Source organism: Zootoca vivipara, chromosome 7 (genome assembly GCF_965207765.1).
Source record: "Zootoca vivipara chromosome 7, rZooViv2.hap1.1, whole genome shotgun sequence".
NCBI lineage: Eukaryota > Metazoa > Chordata > Lepidosauria > Squamata > Lacertidae > Zootoca > Zootoca vivipara.
The window spans coordinates 51,028,765-51,043,883 of NC_142590.1; the positions used below are offsets into that span (position 1 = coordinate 51,028,765).

Genomic DNA, 15,119 nt, shown 5'->3' on the forward strand with positions numbered 1-15,119 from the left:
GTGGCTGGCTGCTCACTCACTTGCCAAGTGCTGCTGGAAATTGCCTCTGCGCATGCCCAGACATGCGCAGAACCAATTTTCGGTGCCGCTCTGCCCATGTCTGGGCACCGGAAATCACTTCTGCACATGTCTGGACATGCACAGAAGCGATTTTCGGTGCCCAGACATGCAGACACAGGCAGCCTGGTACTCGAAGTTGCTTCGCTTCTGTGCATGTCAGAACCGATTTCCAGTGCCCCGGACATGGGCATAGCCGGCACTGAAAATCGCTTTTACGCATGCCCAGGCATACGCAGAGGCGATTTCCGGCAGCACACGGCAAGTGATCCCTTTTTTAAAAATCCTAAAGTTTACAGCTATGTTACTGTACTACTGCCACCCAGTTTTCCACGGCTATGGTAAGCTGAAGCCAAGCGTGCAAATATAACATTTAGATTTCCCGTAATTTCGAGTGGTGTTTTGGTTTTTTTCAGGATTTGCACCCATGCCTATTTCAGAGGGTACACACACTCTCTCTCTCTTTCAAAGGCAATGAGCTCTGCAGCCTCCATTGAAAGCAACGGGAGTTCCAGGTAATTGGTACTTCAGAACATCAGGCTGTGCTGGTTTTGCCATTCTTCTAAGCACTGCTGAATTTCACAAGGGTTCCCATCCCAAGGGAGAAAGGGGAGGGTTGCCATGGAAACAGATTTCTAAGGAGGGGAATATGCCCAATTTCTCTTGTGTTTGTTCTAGGTTTGGCGGAACGTACCGCATACATATACTGAAACTATAAGAGTCAAGCTGCACATTACACTGAGCATTCACATCTTAATGTACACATTTACACATTTAAGCATTTAACATCAAACTATGCATTGCATTTTTTAAAGTATGTGTAGCACTGGACGCTTTCGTTTTATAGGAAACAAGCAGTTGTGCAGGGGCCTGATTCTGATCAGGACTGCAACATTGTAACCCTTTCCTTCCCATAGGTGTTTGCTTCCTATGCTCACTGAAAATCCACCAGAGTGTTTAATTACTCTCAAAGATGATATTTGCAGGAAACAGCACAGCCAGAGGAAATAGCAATCAGGGTATTATCAATGTTCACTGGGGAAACAGCACAGGTCAGAAACATTAGCCCAGGTTTCCTCAACCTCGGCCCTCCAGATGTTTTGAGACTACAATTCCCACCATCCCTGATCGCTGGTCTTGCTAGCTAGGGATCATGGGAGTTGCAGGCCAAAAACATCTGGAGGACCGATATTGAGTGCTTGTTTGCTTGGCAGAACATGTTTTTGACCTCCAGGTCCACTGGCAGGATTATGTGATCTCCTGCGTGCCACACACGACATAAGCAGGGCAACATGCCAAACAAGGTTTCTTTAAATCACTTTGTAAATCAGCAGGTTGGAAGACTTTATGCTTGTGGGACCAAGCCTAAAGGAAGCAGCTACACACTAGGAGCCCGGGAAGGTGGACACAGCATTGCACAAGGTGCCTCTGTGCATATACTTGGTCTTCATACACAATTTTACTCCTGTTCACCCCCAGCTTTATTGACCCACCCCCAGCTTTATTGACTTCAGCAACCTAGGGTTTCTTGTTTTGTTTTGTTTTGCTACTGTTAAACCCCTGAGATCCAGAAACCTCTATAGCAGGCATCCCCAAACTTCGGCCCTCCAGATGTTTGGGACTACAGTTCCCATCTTCCCCGACCACTGCTCCTGTTAGCTAGGGATCATGGTAGTTGTAGGCCAAAACATCTGGAGGGCCGTAATTCGGGGATGCCTGCTCTATAGCTTTCAATCTAACTTCTGTGCACCCCAGGGATCCTCCTTTATTTTGTGTGCCTTCCACAGACCCGTCAGATGTCCTTTATTCTGAACATGTGAATTTAATATTATAGGCCTCCCATACTTTAAAACTTATAGAGGTTATGATTGCATTGGTAGTGTGCAGTTACATGGCTCAGAAATGGAGCTGCAAATCTAGAACACAGAAACCTCATGCCTTGGCTATGAATTCATTTAGCCAACTTTCTTGAGCTCTGTCACCCTCCTTTGCAATATGAGCACACTGCTCTCTCTTATAGGTTTTTTTTTACTTGAGTTCACAATTAGAGGAAGATGTTTTAAAGTGGGCAGGGCAACATGGACTCAGGTGAGCTTAGAAGGTTACCTTGTGTTTCCAGATTTTCACACAGTTCCGATTTGGCCTCTCCGTTGGGGCGGAAGCCTGCTTTCTGAGTAAATTTGTTGGACATTGTGGCTGCTGTCACAACTGCCTTGAGGCTACGCTTTCGTTTGGGCACATTTTGCTCTGGGTGGAAGAGGATGATGTAGACTTTGGGCATGTAGAGCATACCCAATGAGACAGAGGCGCTTAGGCTCACCGAGATGGTCAACGTCGTGGTCTGAATGTACATCTGAAAAACATAAGAAAACAAACTCAGCTCTGAAACCTACTTCCTAAAATATCACAACCACCTGAAAGTTCCTTTGTTTTCTGTGGGCAGAGTTGCTTGGAGCAAAACCAGGCAAGAGATCATAGAATCATAGAGTTGGAAGAGACCACAAGGGCCATCCAGTCCAACCCCCTGCCAAGCAGGAAACACCATCAAAGCATTCCTGACAGATGGCTGTCAAGCCTCCGCTTAAAGACCTCCAAAGAAGGAGACTCCACCACACTCCTTGGCAGCAAATTCCACTGTTGAACAGCTCTTACTGTCAGGAATCTTATTTCTTGTAGCTTGAATCCATTGCTCTGTGTCCGTTTCTCTGGAGCAGCAGAAAACAACCTTTCACCCTCTTCTATATGACATTCTTTTATATATTTGAACATGGCTATCATATCACCCCTTAACCTTCTCTTCTCCAGGCTAAACATACCCAGCTCCCTAAGGGAGCTTGTAAGGCATTGTTTCCAGATGAGCATGTTTCAATTAATCTGAGTAGAAGAATTAAGTAACTGAATATTTATTTCTAGTAGCAAAAATGGTCCCCAGGGGTGGCTTTCACGACACACATAACTTATGGATGACCTTACCCCTTCCAATACAAATACATCATACAAACTAGTGTTAGTTATAGAAATTGGTGAATCTGTCAATTTCTGTTTCTCATTCCTCTAATCTTAAATTCAATCCTCTTCATTTACATACCCATAAGATGATTTTCAAAGCATTTTAGTGTGAATGTTCCTTAATATGTATATTTTTACATTGAATGTTGCCTAATATACATGGTTTTGTAAAGTTTTACCCAATATATAACATTTTATTGCTATTTTCACTAACATATGCATTTTCATGCACACTGTGGAGGACTGTGTTTTGGTTTGTCAATTGTTTCAGAAAAGTGCCAATTAACTAGGTTTGCCTTAAAGAGTGAAATGAATTGAATTTCTTATGCACCCTAGTTTGGCTGTTTTAAGCACCCCCCCCTTGATCCAATAACTTAAATCTGAAAATATAACTCAGGAAAAGGATACTACATTTACAGCCTCACTTTCCTTCTATGATGCAATTCAAGGTGGTATTCATAGGATTCCCAAATAATCTTCCAGTTCATCCCACATTGGCCAGATCTACACCTGCTTGGTTCTCATAAGGTTGCAGTGTCATGGGCCTTCAGAATGCCAGCTATTGCAGAAATAATGCCTGTCCAACACTATTCATCGTACATTAATTAGGGCAGAGTATAGAGATGGGATGGAAGGAAAACACAACAAAACTCTGCCCTATTTAATGTGCAGATCTTAAACTAAGTTGGAATGTAAATGGACTGAACAACAAAGTGAAGAGAAATAGGGTGGAGCACGAAATTTTAAAACAAAATCTTGATGTAATATGCCTCCAGGAAACACATGTTGCCAAAAAAAATGAATTTTTTTTGATGAGTAAAAAATTAGGGATGTAATTTATTTCGGCAGGCAATACCAAAAAGTGGTGTGGTATTCTATATTAAACCTGCTCTTAAACCAAAACTGATTCAAAAAGATGATAAAGGGAGAAAACTGGTAGTACAAATTAATGTACAGGGAGAAAAAATAATTCTGGTAGGAATATACGCTCCAAATGAAAATACACCATTTTTATTCAGGAACTTAGAAACAGATCTGTTAGATTTTGCGGACGAACGGGTAATAGTGATGGGGGACTTCAATGGAGTCCTGTCACTTCATTGTGATGGGACTCCATTGGACAGAAATGGACAGAATTTTCAAGAAAAAAGATATGAAGGAAGGAAGGATTCCCAAAACCTTTTTTGAAATGGTAGAAACATTAAATTTAGTGGATATTTGGAGAGTTAAGCATTTGTTTGTTGGCAGTTCACGTTTTTCTCTAATGTACATGGTAGCAGTGCCAGACTGGATGCGGCTTGGGTTTCTAAAGAATTAGAATCAAAAGTAAAGAAAATTGAAATAAAGCCAAGAACATTATCAGATCACAACCCTATAGGCTTCATTTTCATTTCCTGTAACAGTAACATACCAGAACGAAAATAACCACCAAAAATAAACAACTTGCAGATCCACAAATTCAAATTTTGCCCACCCTCATTAAAATTGGGTGCTGTCAAATGATCAATGAAGCTTTAGCAGACTGTGTTATACTGTATATAAGAAGTTGCAGCTGTGCTGAATAGCTATAGAAAGGAGCGGTTGGTGGACTCCAACTCGCATCAAATTATTTGGCCATGCTAACTAGGAAGCTAGAATCAGCAACATGTGGAGGGCCATAGCTTATCCACCTCTGCTACAGAGTGTTTATAATACTTTGTTGTATTGCAAATCTAAGACACACTGTTGCACAAGGGATATTTTTGCATAACATTCCCTTTTGTTGCATCCACAAAGGCATCTTGGCTGCACTTCCTTCATCCTCTCACCTCTTACACTAATTCCATGGCAGCAAATAAGGAGCTGAGATACATTGCGATCACAGAAACATTGTATGGGTGGACACCCCCCCTCCCATTTTAAGCCTCCCCTCCAGATTCCATGCATTGCCCCTCCCTTCCCAGAGTATGCAGGAAAAGCCCTTTCTCCTTTCAACAGGTAATTCTCATTCACCAGCTCGCTTCCTGAGCCGTTGTAATGTTAGTCACATATTACACACCGACGTAGCCTTTCTGCAGTCAAAACTAATTTCACGCTCACTGTCCAGGACTAACGGTGACAGATGTTTTGCAAAATGAAAGCCCATTAATCTGACTGTAGAATAATCCATTTTTCTATGGAAAGGGCCTGGCAGGCATCTCACAAATGGGGGATGTGTAAATCAGATAGCACCAGGAAGAGAAGCTCTCTTCATTTTGCCCAATCACAGAGAGGTGGCAGGGATGGGCAATTCTTCAACACTTCAAATGACAAGTCATCCTCTACTTGTTTGCCCCACACCCTCTTTACACGGTTGCATAGTGAATCTCTATCACACACACTGAGTAGCGTCATACAAGATCCACATTTTATTCTTTGTTATTTGTCTTTACTAAAATTCTGGATCCCTCCTACTAGAGTTGTGCCAAAACAGTTCAAACTTTCTATTTTTTCCTGGGGGGAAATAAGGTTGGCATGGAGGGGGAGCCAGATAAGAATTCCTCTGCTTTAGAGTTCATGAACGGAATTCATCTTCTTCCATTCCCCAGTCCAGGCAGCCCCTTTCCTCTCTCCCCTTCCCACTAATCCTCTATTCCCCTTCTCCCACTCCCACTCCCACTATACTGCCTCTAGCAGCAAGTAGGGAGAGGGAAGGGTCACTATAATTAGCTCCTATAATTCTTTCCCCCCAATGGTCCCTGTCAATGACAATGTCAGTAGCCCTTGGAAAAATGATGGTTAGCATTCATGTTCCATCAGTGCAAGAGTTTCTGCTTCTGAAATTTGACTTTCCCTCTTTTCCTCCCCCTGTGTTCCCCACACCCTCTCCAAATCTGCTCCATAGGGTTGAGAGAACCCATTGAACAGATTTGGGGGCATTCTGGAAGCAACTTGTTGTTTTCTGCATTAATTGGATGCTCTTTTCAAGCATGGTTGTCCCTAGTCAGAGGATGAAGCCTGCCAACTTTCAGAATGATATGGGCAGTGGTTCTCCCACAAGGGCAGGCTTTACTGTTTTGAGCTGGTAAAACAGAAATTACTTCACTTCCTCTAGTATTTTGTGGACAATCAGCCTGACAACCGGTGACATGATGAGGGAGGTGCCTCTGGGTTAGTTGGTAACAATAGGCTGTCAATGGGCAGCACAACTGAGAGTTTACTTGAGGGGCAATCTGGTAGAACTGAGGCCAGGGAGAGAAGGGTAGTATCAGAACTAGGGGAGATGATGATGATGATGATGATGATGATGATGATGATGATGATGATAAATAATTCAATGTAATCAAATCACAGAACCCTAAAACTGCAGAGAGGAGAATGGAACTTTGAACAAGCAAACTAAAAGTGGGAGGAAAAAAAACTAGGGGAAATAGAACCAGCAAACACACACAGCAGCAGCAAGAAGTCAGCACAAACCTAGTATAAATGAGCAAAAACAGATGGAATGAAAGGCACATTAAGGTAGGAGGTGTTTGTTGGAAAACATACCTGGGTCACCTCTGTTCTAGTTTTGCTGCACACAGAGCCAATGTGCACCCCTAGTATATACTCAGATAGATTTCCCTGTGAAAGACATGGTACAGAATTTTTCCATTTCTGGCGGTGCTCCCTCTGGTTCACATGGCTGGCAAGGAGCATGTAGTGGCCCAGTTCAGGCTGTGGAGTCTGCATTGCTGACCAGTTACGACCACAGAAATGAGGCATCCTTCTGGAAAAGGAGCCTGCTTTTTCAAGGGGGACACATTCAGTTATGTGCCATACTGGGATCACTGCTTATGGCCAAGTCCTTAGATGAGCACTGATCTGCTAGTATGATCCCTACTAGTATGAATATTTCATTGAAAATTATTTGCTGATGAAGACTTTATTCTGAAACAGTTGAACTATTCCGGATATACTGTTCTTTTGAGACTCCGGAAAGACGTCTTCTTTTGAGACTTTTGTGAGACGTCTTCCTTTGAGAGACAGCTTGGCATTCCTTGCTATTCATTGATTTGTTTGAAATCTTTGTTTGACTCTGATACATACCGTATAACAACCTGTACAGTCGTACCTCGGGTTAGGAACACCTCAGGTTAGGAACACCTCGGGTTACGAACTCCGCAAACCCGGAATATTTTCGCCGTGCTCGCACTCTGCGCATGCGCAGAAGCGGCACACACAGTTTGCACATGCGCAAAGCATGAAAATCACACTTTGCACATGCGCAAAATGGCGCTTCGGGTTATGACCATTTCGGGTTACAAACTGCATCCCAGAACAGATCGTGTTCGTAACCCAAGGTACCACTGTAGTTACTTGTATATTTTGTGAGATGTGTTGTATGATATATTCATCATTTTGAAGTGGCTTGTTCGTATATTTTGAATGACATCATAACCAATTGTATATCCACTAAGAGTTATTAGCCAACATATTGCGTTTCCATTTTTGTAGATTGTTACATTTTGCAACACAGGGGTTTGTGTTTGTTCAAGTCCTTAGATGAGCCTGGAAACTGTACCGGATTTCTCATCTGAGCTAGAAAGCAGAGCTACTCAATGTTCAAAAGTTGTGTTTGTGCAACCGATTTGTCAGAGGAAGAAAGCGCATATGCTGAAGAATATCCAGGGGGGGGGGGAAGTAGTGTGCTGATTGCTGACTGATTTTCTGGCATTCTGCAAAAGTCTTTTACTGTCACAGATCAGTCGCAGCATACCTTATCAAGGTATGCTATATGCACACACAGACATACAAAGACATTCTCTACCATCTCAAGCTCTCCACTAAAGGAAGGGGGAACAGCAAATTTCTAATTGCATTGGCTACAAAAGGGGATTCATGTTGTGATGACTGCTGCATTACCGTCCCCAGCCAGGGACCAATCAGGCTGTCAGTGACAAACTTGTTCACCACAAAGACCCAGAAACCAATGCAAGCATCATTGCAAGTGGGGCATTATATCTGTTGGCTTTAACCAGGACACTATTTAGTTCAGATCTATGCCAAGGAGACCTAAAGGGGTATAGTCCCAAATGGCCAATTTACACCAGATTGGGACTTGATTAAACACACCATGTTTTCTTCATTACACCTTTGCACTAGAGGCCTGTCCAGGCAATTGTTTACTGTGCAACACATTTGTAGCTTTCATTCTGCTGTTGTCATGGATCCAAATCTCTCTACCACAAGTATTAATCCTGTTTTCCCTTCAATTAGTGCATCAGTTGGGGTAAATTGCATCCTCCCAAACTTCCTATGGCTATTGGTGTAAACAGGGACAATATTTTGTGTAGTGTGGAGCTGTAGGGTTCACTTCCTTGGGTAGAGGCCATTATTTGTGCTTTCCTTTTTAACATGGCCTCCATATTAATGTGCTACATTTCATGAGTGACACTAATGTGCTGGTATCTGCCAATTGTGACGAAAACTTTGTTGAGCCTGAGGGTCCCATTCCCTTCTGGGCAACTTTCTGGTGGGTGGGGCCAGAAGCTAAAGTAGGTGGAGCAACACAGGTACATATTTCCTTTGTGCAGCAGGAACTCCTGCACACTCCTCTCTATCTTTCATCTAGTTAAACAAGAGACAACACTGAGCATGTGAGGCTAGACCAGAGTGAGGTCTGGCCTGGGGAGAGGGAGGAATGGCATGGGAAGAGTTCTGGGAGCCAGACAGAGAGGACTGCATTGAGCTCCCAGGCCTGCAGGTCCTCACTCTGGTAATAGTGGGAATGTGTGTAATAGCATTCAAGTTGCCACATAAAAGCAAATCTATGGAACTGAAATTTAGGGCTGGTGGGGAATTTGCAAACACATCATTTCCCATATCTCTGGAAACAAAACAAAATATGTTATGCCTCCCAGCTTCATGAGGAAATTTCACAGCACTGTCAGGCAAGGAATGTCCATAGTGAGGACCTTTTTGTCTAAATTACACTTGCAAGTTAGGAAAAGGCATGTCCTACTTCTCTCAGCTACTCCTAGGTGTGCACCCGATTAGGCAGTTGTCACAACATAGAAGCCTTGCCTGGGACTTCCGCTTCCCCCACCCAAGCTGAACACAAGCAGACGTAGGCTCCTCCAACTTCAATCCTGTCCTGGGAGACCATGGAGCAAGAGATGTGGGGGCAGGAGGAAGAGGTGGGGCAGCCCTTGACTTTACACCAGCCTGACCTATTTCTTACTCTTTATGCACCTCTTTTTCACTGTCCAATCCTGCAGCTTCTCCTGCCTCTAACCCTCATCTCCTGGATGTCACATGTTCCCCCAGTTTTTCCAAGTCAGTCTCCAACCACCCTTCTCCTAGTGTCCATTCATCAGGATCTAGCCATCACTCCTCATTGTCCAGCCAGTCCCTGACAGGGAAGGTTGCATTTTGGGTACACTACACAGATCTGCTTCACTGTACACCTAAAACTGCTAACAGGAGATGTAGCTTCAGCTTCATTCTCTCTTCTTCTACTTGTTCGCTGGGGAGGGGGACTATACACTCCCTAATCCAGGCAGCTGTGATGTGCCAGTATCTCATGGGAACCAAGCCAGAACATAGGTGATGACATCTGTCATGCACCAAAGCTCATCAAAGAGAACTGAAAACTATGTAAAACTTCTGCATTGCAACAGCTCTGCTATGGAATATAAAATATTCTGCGGTCAACAGTAATGGCTTTGTTTAGAATTTTACCAGAATCTACCTAATCTAAGTTCTCAAAATCTTGCTTTTCATGTTCTAATTTGATCCAGTGGGCTTATTTACAGATACACTACAGAAAGGCTTCTTAATTTTGAGAATTATGACTGATTGGTGTCTGAGAAATCATATTTAGGCTCAGTTCCCCATTTCTAAAAGTGGAGCAATAACCATTACTGCAGGGGTTGCCAAAGTAGACCAACAAAGTCCCCTTTTCCTCATATTAGTCTTAAAAGAAGCACTCTATTGTTGCCAATAGACTAGGCTGTGGTGTGTGCTTGGTTGTGATGTGGGTGTAGGTGTTTGTGGTGCCTACCCCCACAAATATACTCATGGGCCCAAAAAGGTTGGTGACTGTTGAATTGCTCTAAGGCTGAATTAATTGTGGATTTTAAAACATCTGCCATATTAAGGGTAAAACTCTTTTCAGGCTACCCAAGGATGTGAGTGCTCGATATAGATGATTCCAATTTAAAAATGCATCTACAGTGGTACCTCATGTTACAGACGGGATCCGTTCCAGAGGCCCGTCCGTAACATGAAAAGCCCGCAACTTGAAGCGCCGTGTCTGCACAGGCGCGTGGTGCAATTTGGTCTTCTGTGCATGCGCAAGTGGCAAAACCTGGAAGTAACCCATGAGGTATGACTCTATCTATCATCTATCTATCTATCCATCATCTATCTATCCAAAAATAAATGAACATTGTATGATCCATTGGTCTGAAAGATACAACTTGCCCAATTAACATTTTTCAACAAGCTAGGTCTTTTGAGGTCAAGTGACACTTTCCATAAATATTAATACCTTTATATAAAAAGCCTAACATCTATCCTTGGATGAAAATGCACCATAAATGGCACAGTAGAGCTGGATAAGCCTCTGGCTGTAGGTAAATCAAATTTTAAAATGAGAGATTAACAAGTTATCAGTTTGTTGTAAAATTAAAACAGCACAAACAATCTTGTGCTTGGATGGTAAAATGCTTCTCTTCCAGATGAAATTAATATTGAGACAGGGATATACCATATTTTTCCATGTATAAGACTAGGTTTTTTCCCTAAAAAATAATGTCAAAAATTAGGGGGCATTTTATACATGGGGTCATCTCCCCCCATTTTCTTAAATCTGAGTCCCTCAAAATAGGGGGCATCTTATACATGGGGGTGTCTTATAGATGGGAAAATATGGTAGGTTGTTTGGGAAAGTTGTGAGGAATTAGGTTTGCCTATTCACATCTTGGGTCCATGTATATAAATTAAGGCTTTGGGGCAGGAAGTTGTAATGGTTATTCAGTCAATTAGTGGTCTCTTTAGATCTCCATCTTGTGTTATTGAAATGGAGGAAGGAGGAGAGAAAGAAGTCCCAATTCTGACTCATAGGAAATTATTTATGCTGCAGATGCTATCTGCTGCTAAACTTTGCACAGCACAAAGTGATTGAAAGCAACAACAGTTCCTGCATCGAAAACAATGGCTTTTAAAACTTTCACCACTGTGCATAAACTTAGCGGGCAAGTTCAAAAAGTGAGAGGACTTAGTGAGATAAGTCAGTTCCACTATAATGGTAGCCCACAGTGAGTGCTGAAGGAGGTAGACATGTTTTATGGTGGTAGCAATTTTGAATTTCACAAGCTGCAAAAAGTGCTAGGAGAAACAAAATGGTGGCTGCTCCCATTCTCTTCCTCTAAAAGAATTTGGCCTCATCCCCCAAATCCCAATTGCTAAGATATACAGTAAATACAAGTCACTGAAAAAATGGCCCTTATCAATTCAGTGCAGCCTCGGTGTGTGTACAGTGGCAAAATAGGTGGGGAGGGGTAGAGAAAAGGGATTTGAAAACTGAAGCAAACTGCAAATGCACAGCATTTAAGCCAAATTCAGAAATTTACAAAAAAAAATGGAATAATCAAGGGTCCTTAATTCATTATTACCACTTCAGAAATAAGACCAGATAATGCAAAACTTTGGAATCTTGATAGAAGTTTCCAGAGCAAGAGAATTTTGAAAGCATCCCTAATCAACACACACCATAATGGGGTGATGGGGACCAGAGTGCTATTTCCTTTTTCCTGTTTGTCTTGCTAATTTTCAAAATTTTACCTGATATGGTAATTTCCTGTTGGGTCAAGTGTTATGACATTTGCAAATGCTCTGTGTATATTTCCACTTTAACATGCCAATTGCTCTAAAAAATTTTTTAAAAATTTATGCTGTAAAATCATATTCAGAAAGTGTTTAATGAAATTTAACCAACAAAAGGGGGGGGAATACTACCATGCTGCAAATATGGTTGCATTTGGGGACCTTCTGTCACAGAGGCTCTGGGATATTGATAAAAGCTGAGAGGCAAGAAGCTGCTCTTAATGAGCAGAGCTGGAGGAGGAAGAAAAAGGAGGTGCAGAGTGGCTGCTAATGGGTTTGTGTAGGCAGCAGCCACTGTCATGATGCTCCCACTGGAGTACTTACCAATGCTTTCTATTTAAAACAATAAACCTGCCTCCATTGACTAAATCAAAAGTGGCTTAGGCAGGGCACAACGTTTCAAGGACAGTGGATGCTGTCCCTAGAGAGAGGCTCTCACTGAGCCCTGTATAGGTCTCCTCAAATGTGGTAGCTCAGGCTGGAAGATTATTCATTCCAAATGGTGCTGATACTTAGGTGAAGAACATGTCAACCTTTTACTCCATTTGTGGGTGATAACTCCAATTTTGAGATATATTCTAAGCTATAACCATGTGACAAAGCTTTCTGGAGTCTCCTATTTCCTCACGACAGTTGGTATCTTGACTGAGGGCAAAGGGAGCTGGTCTGAGAGAATATCTGCATCAGGTATTGGACTGTATGTCAAGGAGACATTGTACTACCTTCCTGGCTCACTTAAAGTACCATTCTCTGATGTTCCAGGGAGCCAATCAGCCTTGGATTCCTCAGGGTCACTTTTTTTTACTTTGCCCTCTTGGACATCTCCTATATCTCCTTTCTTGCATCCTTCCCCTTTCTGCCCACCTCAGCCTCAATCAACTTCCTATATATGTCATAGGAAGTAACCGTATACTGAATCAGATCATTGTCCCATCTCTTTCAGTCCTATTGACCCTGACCAGAAGCAGGTCTCCAGGATATCTCTGACTAGAGATGCTTGAGATTGAACCTAGGACTTTAGCCCCCCAAAAAACCACTCATCTTACAGAGTTCCCCCACTTTTGTTTTACTGATGACTGCAATAAAAGAAACACCTGTCTGTCTGTGGGTCTGGTACTCCACCTCAACCCAGCATGCTCCAGTGTATCCAAGTGAAATGATGGGCATAAAAGGAACCCATGCGGGCGATGCTGAACAGGGATGCAGATACACTACATGGAATCCATGGCTATAGGTCAGGCTTCCTCAACCTCGGCCCTCCAGATGTTTTGAGACTAAAATTACCATTATCCCTGACCACTGGTCCTGCTAGCTAGGGATCATGGGAGTTGCAGGCCAAAAACATCTGGAGGGCCAAGGTTGAGGAAGCCTGCTATAGATGCTTTTCTTGATCAAAATTGTTGTGTTAGTCTAGTATAGAGATGGGCCATATTATCCAGCAGAAAGCTGTCAGAGGTTATATTCCAATAGCAGTGGGACCATACCCCAAAGTGGACAAAGCTGGGCCAACAAACAATCACAAATATTACCCATGGGAAAAGAGGCATATATTTAATTCACAGAAACTCCACATACATTTTTTCCATACACTTTTTTTTGGGGGGGGGCTCTCCAACACCCTTCATCAGTCCCCAGAACTTAGCAGCCACCATGGAAGAATGCATATGTCCCTTTCCCCAGGCTGATGAGGGTTGAGCCTGGAAAGCAGCCGTTGCATCTGCAATGAAGCAGCTCAGATTGGGAGCCTATATAGGAGCTGGAAGCTCCACCGCTTCCTGGTTCCTAACCAGGCTCTGATCTAAGCAAATGCTTCCAGGCACTTCTCCTTCCTCCCAGGTAGCCTCATGTGCTCCTGCCCAGGCACTTAGTGGTGGCTCTAAAGTCCCTACATGGATAGCTATATCCAGGGCAGTCCCGAGCAGGTCGGGCGCCCTGGCGCTGAGCGGCGGAGATCACTCCGGCGCCCCCGCCCTCGCAGGGTGCAGCATGGCTTCTGCCCGGCTTTGCTGCACAGTGCCCCACCTACCAGCCCTGGCGCCCCACACCACCGGGACTCTACCTAGAGCCGGCCCTGGCTATATCCTGCTCCTATAGCCCTGCAAATTGTGTGCCTGAGAACCAGACAGGCAGCTGGTGTGGGAACCTCTAGTCCTGGGGCAGGGATGTCTGAATCCAGTGGCTCTTTGGGGTCCCTAATAGTGTGGAGATCTGCTAGGAGTCCTGTCCTCCTAAGTTCTGATTAGGGTTGAACTGTTGCAACAAATAATGCCAGTGCACATCTGAACTGCTAAGCCCAAGCTGTTCTAAATTAAACCCTCTGTTTATAGGCGCTCCTGATTTTGGATTAATTTGCCTGTGCAGTCAAAACCTATATTGCCCTTGGTGGACTTCATGCCTCTTTTCCTGCCTTTGTGTTGGAACAGCATGGGGTCCTGGTCACCTGGGCAGAATACCCAATTATCACTTTCGTTATTTATTATCACCATGAGCCTTTGCTAAAGAAACAAAAGGAACAAGGAGCACCGGATTATTCCCCTCCCCTGCTTGCCATATATCTGAAAGCGCAGGCGATAAATAGTGGAATAGACAATGATGATGCTATTTGGCTTCTGCCTTATCAGCACAGGAAATTGTCTCTTTCTTTAGATCCTCGGTTATTGCTATTTCTGTAATCCACCGGGATCTGTTAGGATAAGAGGCTCCTCTGAGAAAGGGCTTGGGGGACTTGTTAGAATAATCTGCTGCCTCCGTGTAAAGTTGTAGACACAGGGTGGGAAAAATTAATAAAATAACACTGAGATCTCATCAGTTGCTCCCTCGGGAGAAAAGAATGAGGCAATTTCACTTGGGCACACAGATCAAAAAGCCACTTTCATGCAGATGCTGTGAAGAAGCAAACAGGGTGCAATTTCAGCTCCACACAGTGCAGAGGCGCATGTACACACCCACACCACACACTCCCACAACTTGAATGCTTTTCAAAAGCTACCTAGATAGGAGACTGTCAGAACAGGGAATGTAATAATATTTCTACTACAAGCACACCTTGAAGCCCCAGATTAGTTCCAAGGCCCCATTTACGCTATGGAGACAAAAGATGCAGTACCTGCCTTGAATATTTCACATTCTCCTTTACCAAGAGACAATGAATAAGGGATTGTGCTTCTCAGTCTTAAGGGGGAAGAAATATGAAACAAAATGTCTACAAAAGTGAGTGTCCAGAG

General features: G+C 43.4%; 1 protein-coding gene across 1 annotated transcript in view; it reads right to left on the reverse strand.

Moving 5' to 3' along the window:
• Nucleotides 1-15,119, reverse strand: part of GRM4 (glutamate metabotropic receptor 4) — a 38,846-nt gene that overhangs the window by 11,404 nt on the left and 12,323 nt on the right. The window contains exon 2 of the mRNA XM_035122273.3: nt 2,164-2,410. Coding sequence (XP_034978164.3) covers nt 2,164-2,410 — 247 coding nt within the window. The remainder of the gene's footprint in view (nt 1-2,163; nt 2,411-15,119) is intronic.